This window comes from Salvia splendens, chromosome 10 (assembly GCF_004379255.2).
Source record: "Salvia splendens isolate huo1 chromosome 10, SspV2, whole genome shotgun sequence".
Lineage (NCBI taxonomy): Eukaryota > Viridiplantae > Streptophyta > Magnoliopsida > Lamiales > Lamiaceae > Salvia > Salvia splendens.
The window spans coordinates 19,848,444-19,868,583 of record NC_056041.1 but is presented as its reverse complement, the minus strand read 5'-3'; the positions used below and the strand labels follow the sequence as shown (position 1 = coordinate 19,868,583).

Sequence of the window (20,140 nt, the reverse complement as noted above, 5' to 3'; positions counted from 1 at the left end):
GGAAGAGCACGGATGTGGGTGTTGTGCTCGTGCGTAAGAGCAGGGAGTAAAAGTGGGTGCGGGCCCACATCTGTGCTCGTTGGCAAGAGCACGGATGTGGATGCTCTTATATCCAATAATTGTTGTCGCTTTCAAGGCCAAATTCCAAATTCTAATACTGATACCGGAATTGAAATTAAATAATTCTAAATCCTCGTTTGGTAACTCAAAACAAAGGAGTTGGAATTGAAATTGAAATTGAAATTGAATTAGAATTCAAGGTAAAAATCACTTTTTTTGTAAAATAATTACTTTTTAATAACTAACATATTTGTACTTTTTTTCTCATGCTCTAAAATTCAAAAGTTTTCATTATATAAGTAAAAAAAATAACTAAGGAAGGATAATTAATTTCTATTATCAACATAAAATATCTATATAATTTAAATGCAAGATATATATACATGAATATGATGAAAACTCATATACTCCAACTCATATAGGAGGACTACTGTGTGACAGTTTTTGATCTACTGAAGTAGGTGAATTGTTAATTTAACCACTTCCCTCTTAACCCAAATTTTTTTTTAGTAACAATGAAAATCATGTCAATATTGCATCTCTAAACAGTCTAAACAGAAATCACATGTAGAAACAACAGCAACAAAGATCAAATCAATTCAAGAAATGGAGTATCTCCATCTTCTAGTAGTTGGCAACTGGGATCCATTTCCATTGGCGTCTGTCATCTTCGTGAGCTTGCTGAGTTTCTTCCATCCTAATCTTCATGCCGACGTCTGCTTGGGCTTGGCCAGCTTGTTGAAGTCGCGCTGCAACGTCTCCATGTAATAACACATTGGCATTGTTAACCGACGCAGCGTGCCGCTCCGAATTCCGAAGCCCTTAATTTTAGGCATCAACAAAAACTCCGTCTTAATTTCATGGCGGAGGAGCGTTGAAGCTGGAGTGTGGCGGCGGGCGACTAAATATTTTTCATCTAAAAGCTTTTAGGCGATGAATCAACTTTCTTCTTATCGCACCTCCAACTTGTAGGCACCAATGTTCAAGTTAAAATGCTAGAGGACAAATGAAAGAGAACATAGAAATGCTATGAGTTTTGTCATGTGATATCCACCTACAACTCCTTGCCTTTTATAGGCACAAATTGAAGATGTAAAGAAATAAACTACTAAAAGTAACGGCCAAAAATGTCCAAAATTGAAATTACGAAATTTTTTTATCCAAAAGAGCATTGATTTTAGACCCCCTAACTCTCGTCAAATATAGAGCATTGATCTTCCAGCAAAACATTATGAATCATAATTATTGTTAATAGAATGCTTAATTTTGATTTCAGTTACAAATCTCACAATTAGAGCAACCGCAAATTTGAAAATTTTAAACATTTTCCAATGCAACTGTCAAATTTTTAAATAATTAACTTCATGCCCATAATTTAAGCATAACTATTTTTATAATTTTCGTTTTCAAGTTTCATTATATTTACTATAATCGATGAAGAAATGTGCACTACAAAAAAATTCCATTTACTAGCCGAAAATTTTGTTGCTAATTGTCATAATATCGCTGGTAAAAGCAGCGGATTAACAACAGATCAACGCCGCCGCTACTAAGTAAGAATAAATGTGATTGGAGCAATAAGATGATAATCAATTACTTATTATTCTCTTTTCAAAACAACACACAATTAGTTGTTACACGGAGCAAGTGGCGCACCCCAAAGCCGGAAAATCGAATTTATGCGGCGGAATCTCCCCACTCAACCGATTCCACGAAACATTAAACTCAATGAGACCTTCATGATTCAAGATTCCCTCCGGAATCTTCCCCGTGAGGGAGTTGCCAGAAAGGTTTAGAAATAAGAGGTCGCTCAAGTAGGCGAGTTGGGGCGTGGGATCGGGCCCGAAAGCCGCCCTCTCAATTGTGCTCGGGATTGATCCTTCGAGACTGTTTGATTAGATGTACATTTCGCGCAAGTTAGTAAGCTTGCCTAGTTCTGACGGGATGGGGCCCGTTAAGTTCTTCAGATCGGACAGTATGAAAGATTGAAGGGAAGAGAGATTCCCAAGAAACGGGGACAATGTTCCAGACATTGTGGTGTTTATGGGCTTGTCGACGGCAGAGAGCCCGCAACGATCGAAATTGATGACTCAGCCTGTTAAAGGGTTGCACTTGATTCCATTCCATGATGTGCAACAATCTTTGCTAGGAATCCAAGAGCCAAGCAATTTCGAGGGATCAGAAGTGATTCTTCTCTTGAAATCGAGGAGTGCCTCTCTGTCCATAGGGTGGCAAGCTCGAGACTGTCAAATCCCAAACCCGAAGAAAATGGAGTGGAAGATGAGGAGGACAAGGAGGTATTTGGTTCGATAATTCGTCATTAGGAATTTGAAAAGAAGCGACTTGGAAAATAGCTGTATAGTTTGGCTTTTAGGTACCTCTATATATAAATACAATTATCCTTGACTGTATATTAAGGAAAAGATTTAATTATTACTACTAAATATCTTGCCTTAGTTAGAAGATATGTACGTGTAAATATTTGTAGTGTAGGATTAATTAGTGGAGCAATTTCCGCTATATTCTTATATTTTATATACACGATAGTTTCTAAAATTTGGTGTTTTATTCATTTTTCTTTTTCTTCTTCTTCTTTTTAGTGTTCTTTTTTCTGTTTGATTCAATTAAATTTATTTTATTTACACTATAATATATAAGATGAATAATAATTTATACAATATCTTGTGTCTTGTGGCCTGTGAAATAACAATATAGTACTCTATAATAAGGAAAAGATTCAAAGTAATTATTACTTATTAGTTAATTAGAAGATATATGAGGGTAAACATTTATAGTTTAGGATTAATTAATGGAACAATTTCTGCTATATTATTGTTTACACGATACACTACTTAGTGGCAGTTTCTAAAATTAGTTGTTTAATTTTTTATTTATTGTATTTTATCTACACGATACACTACTAATGTAAGAAAAAAATATAAACAAACTAAATTCATTTTAATTAATTAAATGATTTAATTCCTATATAAATGATTTCATTTAGGTTTAAAGATCCAAAGAAAACACAAATAAAGTGTGAGAAATACAAATAATCAAAATAGACAACAGAAATCAATAAATAAATGAGGCAAGACGCGCGAAGTAGGAGTCGGACGCGGTTCTCTGTCAACATAAGCATAAGCAGCATTCCAAACCATTTATGCTATAGATAGATACATTTCAAATGGCTAACCCCATGCCCCTGGTTTATAATGGTATAGCCAAAATTTTGACAATGATGACTCAAATTAATGTTAATTATTGTGGGTGAATAATGGTGGACAAATAATATGATGGTTATTAGAAAAAAGCTACTACGTATACGCATATCAATTACTAGTTGAAGCTTTCCATTGTTTTGGAGCCTAGGGCTCATGAAGATCGACCAATGCCATATATATTAGTATGCCAGCCGATGCCGAATTGAAGACACCTTCAACGATGAGGGCCATCGAGCTCGTCTCGCTATAAATGTTGGCTATTCCAATACCTACGGGCGTTGTGAGGGAGAAGAAAACTGCCATTGTTACTACGGACCGTACATTGAACTTTGCCTACAAATAACAACAAAAGGTTGGATAAATATGTGTTTCAAACATGTTTGGAAATAATAATTATGTACCTCACTTATGCATCCTCCAAGACCAATGCCTTCGAAAAATTGATGAAAAGTTAGTGTAGCAATCAAAGGCTTTATCGTTGATGGACTTTGGGAAGCACCTAGTGCAATTCCAATAATTAAATCCCAATTCCAACACCTAAAAGAAAAACAAAATACCTAATTAGCAATGAATTATCAACTCTAACAATCAACAATTAATTAATATCATGCAAATTAAATACAAAATAAGGACTCATTTTTCCTTTTTTGTTATGCCGCCAATAAATGTCTCATTTTATTTTTACTATATTTGTTAAGTGGAATGTTACTATATTTGTTAAGTGGACCATACATTCCACTAACTCATTCCACTCACATTTTATCATAAAACCAATATATAAAAGTAGTTCCCACATTCTACTAACCTTTTAATTCACTTTACTACATAAAGTCAAACAATTTCTTAAAATCTATGCTAGTCAAATATGAGACATTTAATCAAGGACGAAGGAGAGTAACTCCTAATAAGACTAGTGTAGATAGTCAATGTAAAAAGAAACTAAAACACTAGATATTGATATTGAGAAATTTAGTATGTTTAATCATGGTAAAATTGAACTATATAGAAAAAAAAGTGACCTGAGAGATGAGACGGTGGCGAAGAAGCTCGGAGTCGTCAGAATCTGAGTCTGACGACACCAGCCCGCCGCGGTGCGCATGACCATGTGTGTCGTGGTCATGCACTGCGGCCAACATCTCCTTGTTACCGCCTCCATCGGCGGCCTTGGCTTTAGCCCGATGCCTATAATACGGTCGCGTAAGTATCGACCATGAGCGTCCCGATCGAGGCCACCATCGCGATAAAGCCGGTAAAAGGAAAATCCCCCCACGGGTGGCCGGGGACGCACGGGGACGTCAGGCTCTCGAAGGCGTTGGGCAGCACATGGATGAAGCCCGTGGAGGGGATCACGCCGGCAGCGAACGCCTTCACAGCGAAGAAAAGGTTGCTTTTAGGGCTCAGCGCCGGAAACCGCTTCGCCGGGGGAGGCACACGCCGGCGGCGCTCACCACCAGAATCGAGGCGAGAGCCGCCAGCTTGTAGCGGAGAGCTAGGGCTTTGTCGCGGTGTTCTTCCTCCGCCTCGCACGTGCAGTCGGCGAGGACTGCCGCCGGCAGCGATATTGTGACGATGGCGGCGAGGAGATGAGTCTTCATTGGGGAAAAAATAGAAATGTTACTGAATTTGGGAATTTGATTAATTATATTTATTGAGGTTATTCTAGATTGAATCGGTTTATATAAGATTGAATCTAGTCTGTCGAGATATATAAGAGTGGAAGAAGTAATAAAATATTTTAAGAATTCCGATAGGATACTCAACATAAAATGGAATCGACTCGAAATGTTTATGAGCAAAGGATTCAATTTTTAATTTAGCAGGATATAATTGATGCAAGTGCAATTGAGGATTCTCCATGAATTACGTAGATTGTATGATAATTGTATAAGATAAAATAAGACTAAAAATATATACTACTAGTTACGGCATGTATTTCACTAAACCAATTAACTTAAATCTATAAAAAGTTATGAGTAAATTGATCAATTTTAAAGAATAACAAACTAAATCACAAATTCAAAAGAATTTGTATTTGATCTTTCCGACATAGAAACACATGAACGTCAAGCTCCAAAGTCCAAACTCTGACCAACCAGAGCGATGCTCACAAGGAGGCAAAAAAATCACCATAAAAATTAACAGCGATTGGAATCTTATATTCAAAAATAGAAGCTATAAACCACATTATAACAAAGCTAATAAAAGTAAATTCTAATGAGCAAGCGAGCATGTGTTGAAAAAGTATCTAAGAAGTTAAGATGCGAGAAGAGATATGTAAAAGTATCTAAGAAGTTAAGATGCGAGAAGAGATATGTCGCTGCCCAATCATCCCAAGCCACAGTCGCTATGTAATGATAAAAATTTATCGGTTCCATCCTAAAATCAATTGATAATATGAGAAGTGACCCTTCAATATTTATTCTTGTTTCACACAAATAGTTTTTATTTGCCATGTCACTTTCAATTTCTCCTCCAATATTTATAGGTGAAAATCAAACAAATTGAAAGCCTGTGTAAGTTAATTTTTTTTAAGGGAAATACCAGAAAATATTAAAAGTTTCTGAAATTTATACAATAATAAATCGTCATTATATTTTATCAATCTATACATTAGAATATTTGAAATTGGAAAAGGTAATTTTATAACTTATCATTACTTGGGCACTAAATTGCTAAGTATTAATGCAATTAAGGCTCCCTTTGCCCAGCCAACGGCTAGTCAATATTCTCAATCTGCAGCCATAAACCAAATCTCAACCGTCCGCTACTCACAATCCGACGGCTCCTATTCAAGCTGGAGAATATGACCGTTATTTGGCAATACGCTGCTCTCCTCTTGTATATATAACAATCACTCTGTCCGCGCTTAACTCTCTCTTTCTTCACCGAAAGTAGATAAAGAAAGAAGAAATCTTGAGCGAGAAACTGTGAATCGAAGTAATCCCAAGTTTGAGGGTGAATTTTGTCATCGATTTGTGTAGCAGAGATGGCTTCTAGGGTTGTTATTCCGGAGCAACCGAGGGGTAAATCAACTAACACAGACTATATTTGTTTCTTATTATTTGATGATATTTGACTGAATATGGAAATTCTCGTGAGTTCTTGACATGGTGCTCTTCAGCTATATCATGATAAGCCCTTTCTTGATTGTTGTCATAAGTTTAAAGATTCGGTTTTTATTTGGAGATGGCTTTCTTTAAATTTCTTGAGTATTGAGGTTTGGTTAATCAGTAGGTGGTGGAAAGCAGAAGATTGTGCAGGCTGAGGGCAGAAATAGGCGTGTTTTAAGAGATATTGGAAATTTGGCAACTAAACAAGCTGCTGTTGTTGAGCGTAAGCCCCAAAATCAAATCACTCGCCCTGTAACCAGGTTCCTCCTCTCTCTCTCTCACACACACACACACAATAATGTAGGGTGTTCTTGGTACTGATTGTTGTGTGATTCTCAGGAGTTTTGGGGCACAGTTGCTGGCAAATGCACAAGCAGAGAAAAACATCTGCAAGGTGGGAAATTCGAGGGCATGTACCAGTTATTCAATGATTATCCATTTAAATAGATTAGGGCATTAACATGGAATTTGATTGCAGAGGCCGCTGGTGGAAAGTGGAAAAGATTTGGTGGGGAAAGATGATGTTGTTGCTGCAAAGAAGGAAGCTCTGAAACCCAAGGAGGAGGCTGTGGTTGTAATCAGTTCTGATAAAGGAGAGAGTTGCAAAAGTGGAAGAAAAGAGAAGAAGGCTACTAAGGCTTTCACTTCCATCCTATCTGCTAGAAGCAAGGTAACACACATATATACATTCTTGAATTCAACTCAATTCAAGAATTACAGTAATTTGATGGATTAATGGATTGGTGCAGGCTGTCTGTGGGGTTACAAAGAAGCCTAAGGATAAGGTCGTGGACATCGATGCAGGGGACTCGGAGAATGAATTGACAGCTGCTGAGTATGTTGAGGACATGTACAATTACTACAAGCTCACTGAAGTATGTATACATACAAGAAACTCTTGTGTGTTTTTGGCATTTTCAAGAATCAAATTTATTTATATGTTTGATTGTTAGGGCGATGGTCGAGTTCATGACTACATGGAATCACAACGAGAGATCAACTCGAAAATGAGAGGCATTCTGGTGGACTGGCTGATTGAAGTGCACAAGAAGTTTGAACTGACCCCTGAGAGCCTGTACCTCACAGTGAACGTGATGGATCGGTTCCTCTCCCTCAAGGCAGTCCCGAGGAGGGAGCTGCAGCTCGTTGGGATAAGCTCGATGCTGATTGCCTGCAAATACGAGGAGATATGGGCACCGGAGGTGAGTGACCTGATGGCTATATCCGACAATGCTTATGCGAGGGAGCAAGTGCTGGTGATGGAGAAGGAGATTCTCGGGCAGCTGGAGTGGTACCTTACTGTACCGACCCCTTACGTGTTTCTGATTCGATATATCAAGGCCTCTATTCCATCTGATAAGGAGGTGAGGACTGATTTGAATGGATCATTTTGGTGGTTTTAGTGTTGATGATGATGATGATGAAGTATGTGTTTTGTTTGTTGAGTGCAGATGGAAAACATGAGCTTTTTCTTTGGTGAGCTTGGTTTGACAAGCTACTCGGTCATGACACGGTACAGCCCCTCGGTGCTTGCTGCTTCTGCGGTGTACGTTGCTCGTTGCACTCTCGGGAGGAGCCCCGTGTGGAGTGAGACGCTTAGGCACCACACGGGATACTCTCAAGATCAGCTCATGTATGTATGTTTGTTGTGTTTTTTGTGATTATTAAGAATTGAAATAACTTAATAATTTGTGTTTGTGTTTGTGTTTGTGTTTGTGTTGTGTGATTGTAATAGGGAGTGTGGGAAGGTGTTGGTTGGATTGCAGAGTGGTATGGCTGAGAGCAAGCTGAAAGCGGTGTGGAGAAAGTACTCTAATGCTGCGGTTGCTATGTTTCCTCCGCCCACAATTTGATTGATTCTTCAGCATTAAGTAGTTGTTTGGTTTTGAGTTGTGTTAACCAATTTATTCTGACAAAATTAATTGTGTTGTGATCTTCTAATTACGTATATAAACTCATTAGTTTGATTCATTCTTCTCTTCAGCTGTGATTTACTTGTTGTAAAAAAGCACTATTGAATTAGATTTATTGAAGAGATGGATTACTTTGAAGTTTTAGTCTTTCAAATTAAACCAAACTAAAACTGATTACTACACCAAAACAATCAAATTTCAAAGAGTGAAATAGGTAGGGGTAGAATCGTAACTTCAAACTTTGTATTTCGGATTAAAAATTACAGAAGAAATCATCTTCTCTCTCCAGCCGAAGCAAATTCGCCCAAATCTCAATTCCAAATTCCAAAAAACCCTAATCACCCAACTCTCTCTCCCACCAGCTTCATCCTTTCACCTCAATCGCCAGAGCAAGCGCAATCACTCAGCGCATCCTACAATGTCGGAATCGCCGGACCCAGCGCAGAACCTCCTCATTTCGCCGACCAGCTCACGCTCCGTCACCGAGACGATAAACGGGTCGCACCGCTTTCTGATCCAGGGCTACTCCATGGCGAAAGGAATGGGCGTCGGCAAGCATATCGCCAGCCATGATTTCACCGTTGGAGGCTATAAATGGGCGATTTACTTTTACCCCGACGGTAAAAATCCCGAGGACAATCCCACTTACGTCTCGGTTTTCATCGCGCTGGCGAGCGAGGGCACGGATGTGCGGGCGCTGTTCGAGCTTACTCTTGTTGATCAGAGCGGGAAAGGGAAACATAAAGTGCATAGCCATTTCTATAGGTCGCTTGAAAGTGGGCCTTACACACTTAAATACCGCGGCAGTATGTGGTAAATTCCTCTTCATTTCGCTACGACCGTGTTTTCTGATTCTTTACATTTGCTGCTACTGAGTGTTGCTATTGCTGACTGTTGATCACTTTGATTAGACCCAATCCGAGACGCTGCTAGTGACTGATTGTCTTATGTTGAATAACATTTTCTAGATAATTTTGAATCGCGTCTGCCTTATAAAATTTTGAGTGTATTTGCACCTCAAGCTGTTTTTCTGTGTTGTGATTTACTTAAAGTTGAATTGTACTGCATTATTTATGAATTAGGATTAGTAGTGCCTGGTTATATGAACAAAATACTTGCATTCTTCAGCTTTCTATTCAAGATCAAACAATACAAATTCTCATAACATTCGTCAAATAACCTTAATGTGTATTGTATATGATTAATCGCATCACCAGTTAGATATTCTATCAAATGTGCATTTGAGCAATTTATTTGAATTTTCCTCAGCAATCATGCTATGGTTTCAGAACTGCTACATATTTAGTATTTCTTCTTTTATAGCACTCTAATTTAAAGAGTCCACCTTCAACTCCTTGTATTTGTGAATTTTTTTGATGATATTAGTTTTAGTGTTATCCATTATATGCTTTCAATGTATCTCTACTGATTGTTTGTGATCCTTTTCGTATTATAATTTTCTTTCGGTGCTTCTTGCCTCATTATAATTGATACTATTTTCTTTTGGCTATTTTATAATTGACACTTAATTTCCTTGTGTTTTGATTTGGATGTATGTTCATGTTGTCATTAGGTGATTTTATCTTGTACGAAGAATACCTTCATACCTTGGTTTTGAAGGTTACATAGAATGACTTAGCATTTCCTAATGAATTTTGATACATATTTTGGCACTTGGATTTATTTTGGGGATGTAATTACGTTTCTTAGTTTTGGTGTTTAATGGGTTGAAAATGAGTGTGCTATGAATCTCACATGATATTTGAATGTGGTATCACTCTGCAATAGCCAATAGCCATCCCAATGCAAATATCCTATTGGCTAGTTATAGGCATTTGAACATTGAGAGGAAGGGACAGAGGTGCTGGGAGATGCAAAGCAATGACAATATAAAAGATTAAACTCAAGTAATTGATAAGAAAAGAATTAGCATGCATTTTTGTTGAACCATCTGGTTTCATGCCTTCTGCTTTCGTGTATTCAAATATGTTCAGGCCACCGATTTCTAATGATGAGTGAGGTAAATTGAGTAAATTTGTCATCAAATATTCACCGGAGACAATTATAGAATCACTGCCGGTTGTATCATAAAACAAGTTTTTTTTGTACATTATTTAAGAAGTGAGCTGTACAAACATTGTTTTCAACACATTTCATCACTAAAAAATAAATAAATTAAATACAGGGGTTACAAGCGCTTTTTTAGAAGAGCCATGCTGGAATCTTCAGATTATCTCAAAGATGACTGCCTGAAGATTAACTGTACTGTTGGGGTTGTGGTTTCTGCCATCGACTGTTCAAGTTTACATCATATTCATGTTCCAGATTCTGACATTGGATCAGATTTTGGTACGCTTCTGGAAAATATGGAAGGTTCTGATGTAACTTTTAATGTGTCTGGGGAACAATTCCATGCCCACAAATTGGTATTGGCGGCCCGTTCTCCAGTTTTTTGTTCTGAATTTTTTGAACTTGATAGCGATGGGAAAGATATTACAGTGTCAGACATGGAATCTAAAGTTTTTAAGGTTAGTATGTTTATGTTTTCCAGTTGCTTTTAGTACATGAATCGTTAATCTATTTGCCGAAAAGAATGTCATCCTTATATCTATTTACTAAACAGTGGAGTATCTTTTTTAGGCTGATGAGATAATTGTTTCAATGTTTCAAATAGCATGCTGAAGTTCCTTTTGCCCTTTTTGTCTGACAGGCAATGCTGCACTTTGTATATAGAGATGCCTTGGATGAAGATGAGATGATAGCATCTAGTTCTTCTTCTCCTTTGATAACTGATACTTTAATTGCAAAGTTGTTAGCTGCTGCTGATCGTTATGATTTAGGAAGACTAAAGCGGATGTGTGAATCTTATCTTTGCAAGGACATATCCGTAAATTCTGTTGCACGTATTCTGTCTTTGGCAGACCGTTATCATGCTGCAGAACTGAAACCAATTTGCCTTAAATTTGCAGCTGAGAACCTAGCAGGTAGACAACATTTTGCCTTTAGAAAGAAGGAGCTCAACATAATGTGTGAAACCCTGTACCATAAAAAGGAGGATAAAACAATTTAAAACCCCTACTTTACTTTCTTTTGAACTGAGACATGACTGACTCTCTTATGATTGTACTGCAGCTGTTATGCGTTCTGATGGTTTTGAGTACCTTAAGGAGAACTGCGCGGCTCTGCAGTCTGAACTCTTGAAAACGGTGGCTGGCTGCGATGAAGAATGTAGCAGCGGTGGTGGCAAGTCGAGAAGTGTATGGGGCCAGCTCTCCGATGGTGGTGATACCAGCGGCAGGAGAGTAAGGCAAAGGACTTGATTACGAAATGCTTGTTGTTGTTGTGTGTAATGGAATACCATGTAAATTTGAAATTTCAATGGATTTTAGTTTGTCGTTATGTTGTCTGTAATCTGTTGTATTTATATCCATCCAGACATTGGGTTTGTTTTGACAGCATATTTCGATGCGCCGATTCTAATTCCATCAATACTTTTAGAACGTGAATTATTTTAGTTTTATAAGTATATAATTTTGGTTATAGTTTTCAGAAAATTCTGTAATTTAGGTTTGATTATCTGTATTAATAAAATTGTAATAGTGAGTATTTTTTTATATTTTGGTGGTAATATAGAAACTACTAGTACTATATCAGTAATTAAAACATGTCAGTTGCCATCTCAATTGTGAATTTTGGTTGGTTGAGGTAAAACATAACAAACGATACTAAAACGTGCCTTAAACGAGCATGATGCTACACAAGGTACGTAGCATATCGTTCCTCATTACTATTAATTAATACTCCCTCCGTCCCATGTTACTTGCATTTATTTCCTTTCTGGGCATCCCAAGTTATTTGCACTCTTTCCATTTATAGTAAAAATTATCACCTACAGCCGCAATTGTTGACTTTGTTATACACTTATTCCTTAATCCCCGTGCCGAAAAGCAAACGTGCGAGTAGCACGGGACGGAGGGAGTAGTACATAATTTTACCTTCACGATTAAACCGAATACTATTTTGTTTCGATTTAGATTATATGGCTCAATTTTGATTGATTATATTAAGAAGTTCCGATAGCAATTTGGTAAGCAAATCACCCATAGAAAACAAAAAATAGAAGCTAAGATCTTCAAACATTTTCACACGATTTTTATACAATACTAACAAACACAATTTCAGTATTATGGGGGACAAACTTTTTCTTGTTGCTAATGTCACAAATCCGATCAAACACTTATATTCGGATGCACACTAGTAATAAGTTGCTTGTAGCATCTGCAATTATTTATGATAAATTCAATGATTTACACTAAACTAAAACTAAAAATAATATTTTCTAATATTTAATTAATTGGCCCACTCAGAAAAATGTTAGCCCAATTATTTTAGGCCCAACACTTAACCATCGATTACCTCACTCTCCTTCCCCAATCTGTCAACAATTTCCAGTAAAGCAATCTCAACAAAAAATTTCAATTGCCAAATCAGAGATACAATCTCTAAGGGTATCCACAGTTTTGCAATAGCCCAACAATAGCCCAGCCACAAACTCCTCCTGCCACGTCATCAATACTAAAAATCCTCCTGGCACATCAGAAATAGCCTAGCCATAGCCCAGCCATATCATAAATAGCCCAGCCACATCAATAGCCACATCACTAAATAACACCATATACGGAATTTAATTTACGAGACATATACGGGAAACATTAATAATACTATTTCACTTTAAAAAAAATACAAAAAATTAAAAAGTACAATATATTAAAAAAAGTACTAAAATTTTAAAAAAGTACATTAATAATAAAAATTACATTAAAAAAAGTACATTACTTAAAAAAAATCACTCGGTGGCTCCCTCGATTCCGTCGTAGCATCTGCTGGTCTGCATCCCGGGTAGCATCTGCTGCCACGGGTACATGTTGTAGTACCCGGGCATCTGATTCCATCCGCCTCCAACATTAATTGGGGGAGTTTGAGAACCACTCGTCCCTGAACTCGGCTCGTTGTTTAGATCCATTTCTCGGTGTTTTTCTTGTATAGAAATTTAGATAGAGAGAGTACTCGTTAATGCAAGTGGTGCGAATGAAAATGAAGTGCAAATCGCGTATATATAGTGTCGGGAGAATTTAAAAAAAAAAAAAAAAAAACCGCTGGGCGATCCCGACGCTGCAATGGCGCCGAGCGGATCGCCCAGCGCCCGAAGACCGCCTAGCGCTAGGCGATTTTTAAACCGCGCCTCTCTCCTCTCTCGGACTCTCTCTCAATCCCAATTCCCCAAATCGACACCCAGTCTCATCTCTCTCCCTCTTTCTTTTATATTGTTGTCTGATTATTTGGTTTTCATGATTCACCTAATTTCTGCCATTACTTATGATGATGATTTAGGCATGAATACCACAATTATAATAAACCTATTTTGATATGGCAGAAAAAGGAGAATTTTGGGGTATGTATGTGTAATGTTGCTCCGCTTCATCCATAGCCGCCAACAATGGTGTACCCTCAAATTCTCCCTCTCCCCTCTTCACACACTATCTCTCCTACCCCAAAGAAACAAACCCCCCCAAAAAACCACTGCTACTAACTGGAACACAACCCACAAATTTGTACTCTCTAATCCCACTCTTTCTATTCTAGAGACCAAATGCAAATCCATTTTCCAGCTCAAGCAAGTCCAGTCTCAAATGATCGTCACTGGCCTCGCTCTCGACGCCCTGGCTTACAGCCGCTTGGTGACTTTTTGTGCACTTTCTCAAACGTGTGATCTTGATTATTCCAAAAGGTTACTGTTTTCGATGCCCAATCCAAATGCTTTTTCGTGGAATGTCGTGATTAGGGCGACTGGTGAGAGCCAGTCTCCGTTTGAAGCTTTGATTTTGTACAAGAAAATGTTGGTTTTCTCGAGTTTCGGTGGGGTTAGTTTGAGGCCCGATAACTATACCTTTCCTTTATTGTTCAAAGTTTGTGCTAAATTCTTGCTTTCTCGTTTGGGGCATGGGATTCTCGGCCATGTTGCCAAGCTGGATTATGATGGAGATATATATGTGCGTAATGCTTTGATCCATTTTTTGGCTGCTTGTGGGGAGTTGGAAGCTGCCCACCAAGTGTTTGAGGATAGTTGTGTGAGGGACTTGGTTTCTTGGAATTCGTTGATCAATGGGTATGTGAAGAGTGGGAGAGGGGAGGAGGCTTTGAGGGTATACAGTGGAATGGAGATGGAGAGGAGTGTTGATCCGGACGAGATCACCATGATTGGGGTTGTTATGGCATGTGCTCAGTTGGAGGATTTGGAGCTTGGGCGTAAGTTTCACCGAGATATAAGAGAACGAGGGTTGAATGTGGGCGTCCGGCTTGCTAATGCACTTCTGGATATGTATGTCAAGTGTGGGGATCTTGAGAAAGCGAAGGAACTGTTTGAGAGGATGGAGGAGAAGACGATGGTGACTTGGACTACCATGATGGTGGCGTATGCAAAACATGGCTATTTAGACGTTGCACGTAGGCTCTTTGATGAAATGCCGGAGAAGGATGTTTTCCCATGGAATGCAATGCTGAGTGCTTATGTCCAAGCCCAGCATTGCAAAGAAGCATTGGCATTGTTTAATGAGATGCAAGAGATGAAAGTGAAACCGGATGAGGTGACCATGGTTAGCTGCTTATCTGCTTGCGCACAGCTAGGAGCACTCGATGTTGGAATTTGGATTCACCGTTACATTGAAAAGCATAATCTCTACTTGAATGTCGTTCTTGGGACAGCTCTGGTAGACATGTATGCCAAGTGCGGTAATATCACAAAGGCACTACAGGTTTTCCGTGAGGTTCCGGGAAGAAATGCTCTAACTTATACAGCTATAATTGGCGGCTTAGCACTTCATGGCGATGCACAAGATGCGTTGTCCTTCTTTCACGAGATGATTTGTGCTGGCCTAGTGCCGGATGAAGTAACTTTTCTTGGGGTTTTAGCAGCTTGCTGTCACGGAGGTTTGGTGGCAGAGGGACGGAAGATATTTTCACTCATGAACTCCAAGTTCAACATCCCCCCCAAAGTTAAGCACTACTCGTGCATGGTCGACCTTCTTGGCAGGGCTGGTCTTCTTAAGGAAGCTATGCAACTTCTCGAAGGCATGCCTATGGAAGCAGATGCTGTGGTTTGGGGAGCCATGTTTTTCGCTTGTCAAAAGCACAAAAACATCGAGTTGGGGGAGAGAGCTGCAATGCAACTTCTCCAGTTGGATCCTTATGATAGTGGGATTTACGTGTTGCTTGCAAGCATGTACGTTGAGAGAAACATGTGGCGTGAGGCCGAGGAGGTGAGAAAGATTATGAGGGAAAGAGGAGTGGACAAGACCCCCGGTTGCAGCTCCATCGAGGTTAATGGAAATCTGTACGAGTTCATAGTTAGAGACAAGTCACATTCTCAATCTGACAAGATAAACGAATGCTTGGCTCGGTTAACTAAACAAATGAGGCTTGTAGAATGCATGGCCGCGCTGCCTCACTGACAGGGCGAGATTATGTTTGGATCGGATATTGGCAGCTAACGCATCTGGGAGCCGAACCGTGTTTAAAGTAGATAGGGATAGACAAGATATCAAAGTACCAAACCAGGAATCAAAAGTTTAAAAGGTTAGTTTCATAGTTTTATCTTTGGGAGACATGTGGAAAAAGAATCCCATGGTTTCTCTCAAATGAATTCTTCTGAATGCTTCAAATAGCATTTTGATTGACAGGTAACCCTATAGAGATTAGCTTATTAAGCTGGAGATGGGATGATAGCCTCTTGCTCTTCACATTCCATAATTGCTCACTACTGCTGATGGTTGTAATTTACATCTTCTGTAGCATAAGTAGATAACTGAAAGCTATTGAGTGAGAACCTGAAATGAGGTTTTCCCATATAAAATGAGATGTGGTGTTAGTGTTACAAATGGTTGATGATGCTTTCAAAGTGTATAATGCCTTTTCAACTTATGAACCTGCTACAATTTTTTCATTTCCCTTTCTTGGGCGGCACGGGACTTTATGCAACTTTATTTTGTGGGTTAAGTGGAGAGAGTAAGAGTAAAAGTAAAAGAGAGGGAATTAAGTAGAGATAAATGTGTTTCTATTTTTAGTAATGTGTCATAAACTAAAAAAGTGGGTCATTTTTAGTGAGACGGGGGAGTACATATTAGTCTACAGCAAATAAACCAAGTCATGATATCGACAAATTTACAAATAGACAACTTAAAAGTAATTTTGGTATATTATCTTCAAGGAATGGGAGTCATGTGTTCCAAAACATTTCCTACCTCTTATTCTATTTCAATGCATTGCTACTTCGATTGGCTGTTAATCAGTTTTTAAATATAAAAACAATTGAGTGACATATAAATAATAAAAACTAAACTAATTAATTCGTTTTAGTAACAGAGTACTGAGCTACTGTCAATCCAAGCTAGCCAAGCACCATAAATTCGTTACTTCCTCCGAACATTATTAATTGGCATTATTTAACTTGATATTAATTTTAAGAAATATAATAAAAAAATTGGATAGAAAAAATTAATGAAATTTAAATCCTATTTTTATATACTACATCCGTCCCATATTATTTTATTTGAGACAGTAAATTAGGAATTAAGTAATTAGTATAATGAGATTAGTATTTTAATGTAATAAGGGAACGTCTATTAAAGAAAACCTTAATTAACTTTATTAAATTAATAAGATACTCTAATTCTTACCCACTCCGTCCCTAATAATTTATCACCATTTGACGTGACACGATTTAAAGAAATGTTATAGAAAGTGAGTTGAAAAAGTTAATGGTGAGTCATACTTTTATATACTCCTTCCGTCCCCAAAGAATATGCATTTTGGGTTTAACACGAGTTTTAATATAAAATTGGTAAAGTAAGAGAGATGTAGAGAAAAAAAGTATTTAAAGTATTGTTAATGGAGAATGAGTCACACCTCAATAGAGAGAAAAACCTTTCCAAAAATAGAAAATGCATATTCTTGTGGGACGAACTAAAAAGGAAAGAATGCATATTCTTGTGGGACGGATGAAATATTAGTTTTATAATAAAATGTGATTGAAAATGAATTAGTGGAATGTGGAGTCTACTACCAAAAATGGTAAAAGTTAAAAATGACAAATTTTTATAGACAGACGAAAACGGTAATAAGTAACAAACTTCATGGACGAATGAAGTACTTAAAATAGAAATAGTGCAACTAGTTCGGAAGGGCCGAAACAGAAAAGTGTGAATAACATAAGACGAAGAAATCATAAAAAATAGTATTATTAAAAAGCAAGTGTGTCAATTAATTACGGATGAACGAAAAAAGTAAATTGGTGTTGGGGAGTATGTAATAATGAGAAGTAGAAGGGAGTAAATGCAATTATTGTAACAATAAAGGGGCGGCTAATATTGTAGAATTATGAAAAATGAACGCCACACCGCTTCCAAATTCCTAGGGCATAGATTATCCCAGTTTTCTCCCTCAGCTTCTCCGCAAATTGCTTTAACAAACTCACCAATTTACTTCTCATTTTTCGAATCCACTATTTTTTTATTCAGTTTGTGTTTTTGCGAAGCGTGAAAAGTCGTCGCCTTCGTCATATTCGAGGTATTTACCGTCCAATCTTAGTCACACCCTTTTTTGTTTTTCAAATCTGATTTGATATTCTTCTTTTGTTTGAAGTTTTTAGAACCGATTCCTTTTGGAAAGCCAATTTCTATCGCAATCAAATTTCCGATTCGTTCTTATTCTGTTTCTGCAGACTCCAAATCGATTTAGAGCTTGAGTGATTAGATTTTTTTTCCAGGTCTGTTTGCGGGTGTGATTGAGTTGGGCTTTCGCAAGGTTTTTGGTGCTTCCCTGTTTTTCCATTTATCATTTTTGTGATATTTGAGATTTTTGTGATAATTCGGAAAGTCAAATTATCAAGGTCAGATTTTGGGTACAAGCATCTGAAAAATATTCAGGCAAATAGTTTTATGGCATTTGAATGCCGACAAGATACGGAAATCGGCTTAAAGAACTGCTCAAAAAAATGCGTGGATGAACTTGGGAAGTTAGAACTCCTTTCCAATCAAATTGTTTTTGTGAAGAACGGAAAAACTGAATCTTTGGGGATTGGGAAACAGCTGTGTATATCGAAATCAAATTCTGAAATCGGGTTAAGTTTCTCTGAAGCTTTGCCCAACCAGCATTGGTCCTTTTCTGATCTACCTCCAGCATTGATATCTGAAATTTTTAATTACCTAGATCCAAAGGGACTTGGTATTGTGTCTTGCGTCAATACATATTTGTATAGGCTTGCATCTGATCACTGTTTGTGGAAGGACTTCTACTATGAGAGGTGGGGGCATCCGGCAACCGCTGCCAATTTGGGGCCAGGAGGTTCGGATGAGAACTCATGGAAGAAATTGTTTGTGGAGAGAGAATTCCGGAGCAAGACATTTATGGGACGTTACAGCATTGATACTCTGTATGGCCACAAAGAAGCTGTGAGGACCGTCTTTGTGCTAGCTTCCAAAAAGCTGGTCTTCACATCGGGATATGATCAGGTGGTGAGAATGTGGGATCTTGAAGAAGGTTTGTCTATAACGTCGTCTCGACCTCTTGGTTGCACCATTCGAGCTGTTGCAGCTGATACAAAACTTTTGGTTGCTGGGGGTACTGATGGTTTTATACATGGTTGGAAGGTTGAGGATGGGAACCCTCACTTGTTTGACCTTAGGGCACCGCACAATCAGAATATGGAGTTCCGAATCTGGGGACATGATGGTCCTATAACTTGTCTTGCTTTGGAATTCGGGAAAATGTACAGTGGTTCCTGGGACATGACTGTGCGTGTTTGGGATCGTTCTTCTCTGAAATGTTTGAATATCTTGGTGCACAATGACTGGGTTTGGAGCCTCGTTCCTCATGATACTACAATTGGGAGCACTGCAGGTTCAAGTGCTTACATTTGGGACACTGCTTCTGGATCCCTGCTTTCCATCATTTACAGTGCCCATGCTGGTAACGCATATGCCTTGGCACGAAGCCACTCAGGGAAGCTTCTGTTTACTGGAGGGGAGGATGGCTCCATACACATGTTTGAGGTCACTAGAAATGTTAAGTGCAATACGCGAAGGATTGCAACTTGGATTCCTCACACTGGATCTGTTTATTCTCTTGCATTTGAGTTCCCTTGGTTAGTTTCAGCTTCCAGTGATGGGAAGATATCGCTTATTGATGTGAGAAAGTTGCTGAAGACCAGCAAAATTTCACCTACTGGAAAGATTTTTAAGGGTAGCAATGCGGACCAAAAGAATGTGGAACCCCCACAGAGAATGCTACATGGGTTTGGATGCAATTTGTTCTCTGTGGGTATTGGTTCTGATCGAATTGCTTGTGGTGGTGAAGATGGTGTTATCAGGATCTGGAATTTTTCTCAAGCTCTTGAGATTGAACAAAGAATCCAGAGTTTGAGAGGTATGAAGCTTGAGAATCGAATGAGGCGCCGTAAGCTCCAAATTGAGATGAGTAGTGGTAAAGGGAATCCAGGCGAGCAGTGTTCAGCAGCTGCAAAGAAAAACCAGATGAATAGTGATAAGAATGGGTGGCATAACAGGCGTAGAGTAGGTGGGAAGGTGAAAGTGTAGTTTCTGACTATTATTATTTCCTTATCATCTTAGTTCTGATTGGCTAGGTATGTACTAAGGAATAGTTCAATTAGTAGCTTTGTAGTTTCAAGTTGTTTACTGAATGTTTAGCCTTTATAAATTCTCTTTCCATTATGCCTCTTGCAACTATATACACCTTTATGTCTATGCATATTTCTATTTTCTAT

The 20,140-nt window shown here is 38.3% G+C and overlaps 4 protein-coding genes and 1 pseudogene across 6 annotated transcripts; 4 read left to right on the top strand and 1 right to left on the bottom strand.

Annotated features, from left to right (window-relative positions):
• Nucleotides 1-3,248: 3,248 nt before the first annotated feature.
• Nucleotides 3,249-4,876, bottom strand: LOC121752742 (annotated as a pseudogene).
• A 1,295-nt stretch (nucleotides 4,877-6,171) lies between these two features.
• LOC121752450 (G2/mitotic-specific cyclin S13-7-like) lies at nucleotides 6,172-8,362 on the top strand. 2 transcript variants are annotated; one of them, XM_042147531.1, is made up of 8 exons: nucleotides 6,172-6,304; nucleotides 6,516-6,651; nucleotides 6,731-6,785; nucleotides 6,870-7,061; nucleotides 7,141-7,266; nucleotides 7,345-7,755; nucleotides 7,843-8,024; nucleotides 8,127-8,362. In XM_042147531.1, the coding sequence occupies exons 1-8, from the start codon at nucleotides 6,268-6,270 to the stop codon at nucleotides 8,242-8,244; spliced, it is 1,257 nt and encodes a 418-aa protein (XP_042003465.1). In that variant the 5' UTR covers nucleotides 6,172-6,267; the 3' UTR covers nucleotides 8,245-8,362. The 2 variants fall into 2 exon arrangements, with proteins under 2 accessions (XP_042003465.1, XP_042003464.1); XM_042147530.1 differs by having other exon boundaries at nucleotides 6,513-6,651.
• Nucleotides 8,363-8,580: 218 nt separating this feature from the next.
• LOC121752451 (BTB/POZ and MATH domain-containing protein 4-like) lies at nucleotides 8,581-11,813 on the top strand. The gene is made up of 4 exons (XM_042147532.1): nucleotides 8,581-9,117; nucleotides 10,490-10,832; nucleotides 11,015-11,288; nucleotides 11,437-11,813. Exons 1-4 carry the CDS (start codon nucleotides 8,723-8,725, stop codon nucleotides 11,622-11,624), a joined length of 1,200 nt encoding a protein of 399 aa, XP_042003466.1. The 5' UTR covers nucleotides 8,581-8,722; the 3' UTR covers nucleotides 11,625-11,813.
• Nucleotides 11,814-13,584: 1,771 nt separating this feature from the next.
• LOC121751307 (pentatricopeptide repeat-containing protein At2g22410, mitochondrial-like) lies at nucleotides 13,585-16,281 on the top strand. Its single transcript, XM_042146028.1, has 2 exons — nucleotides 13,585-15,936; nucleotides 16,041-16,281. Exon 1 carries the CDS (start codon nucleotides 13,770-13,772, stop codon nucleotides 15,810-15,812), a length of 2,043 nt encoding a protein of 680 aa, XP_042001962.1. The 5' UTR covers nucleotides 13,585-13,769; the 3' UTR covers nucleotides 15,813-15,936; nucleotides 16,041-16,281.
• A 1,451-nt stretch (nucleotides 16,282-17,732) lies between these two features.
• LOC121751020 (F-box/WD-40 repeat-containing protein At5g21040-like) lies at nucleotides 17,733-20,087 on the top strand. Of its 2 annotated transcripts, none has more exons than XM_042145714.1 (2): nucleotides 17,733-17,925; nucleotides 18,125-20,087. In XM_042145714.1, the coding sequence occupies exon 2, from the start codon at nucleotides 18,297-18,299 to the stop codon at nucleotides 19,950-19,952; it is 1,656 nt and encodes a 551-aa protein (XP_042001648.1). In that variant the 5' UTR covers nucleotides 17,733-17,925; nucleotides 18,125-18,296; the 3' UTR covers nucleotides 19,953-20,087. The 2 variants fall into 2 exon arrangements, with proteins under 2 accessions (XP_042001648.1, XP_042001650.1); XM_042145716.1 differs by having other exon boundaries at nucleotides 18,080-20,087.
• Nucleotides 20,088-20,140: the final 53 nt, after the last annotated feature.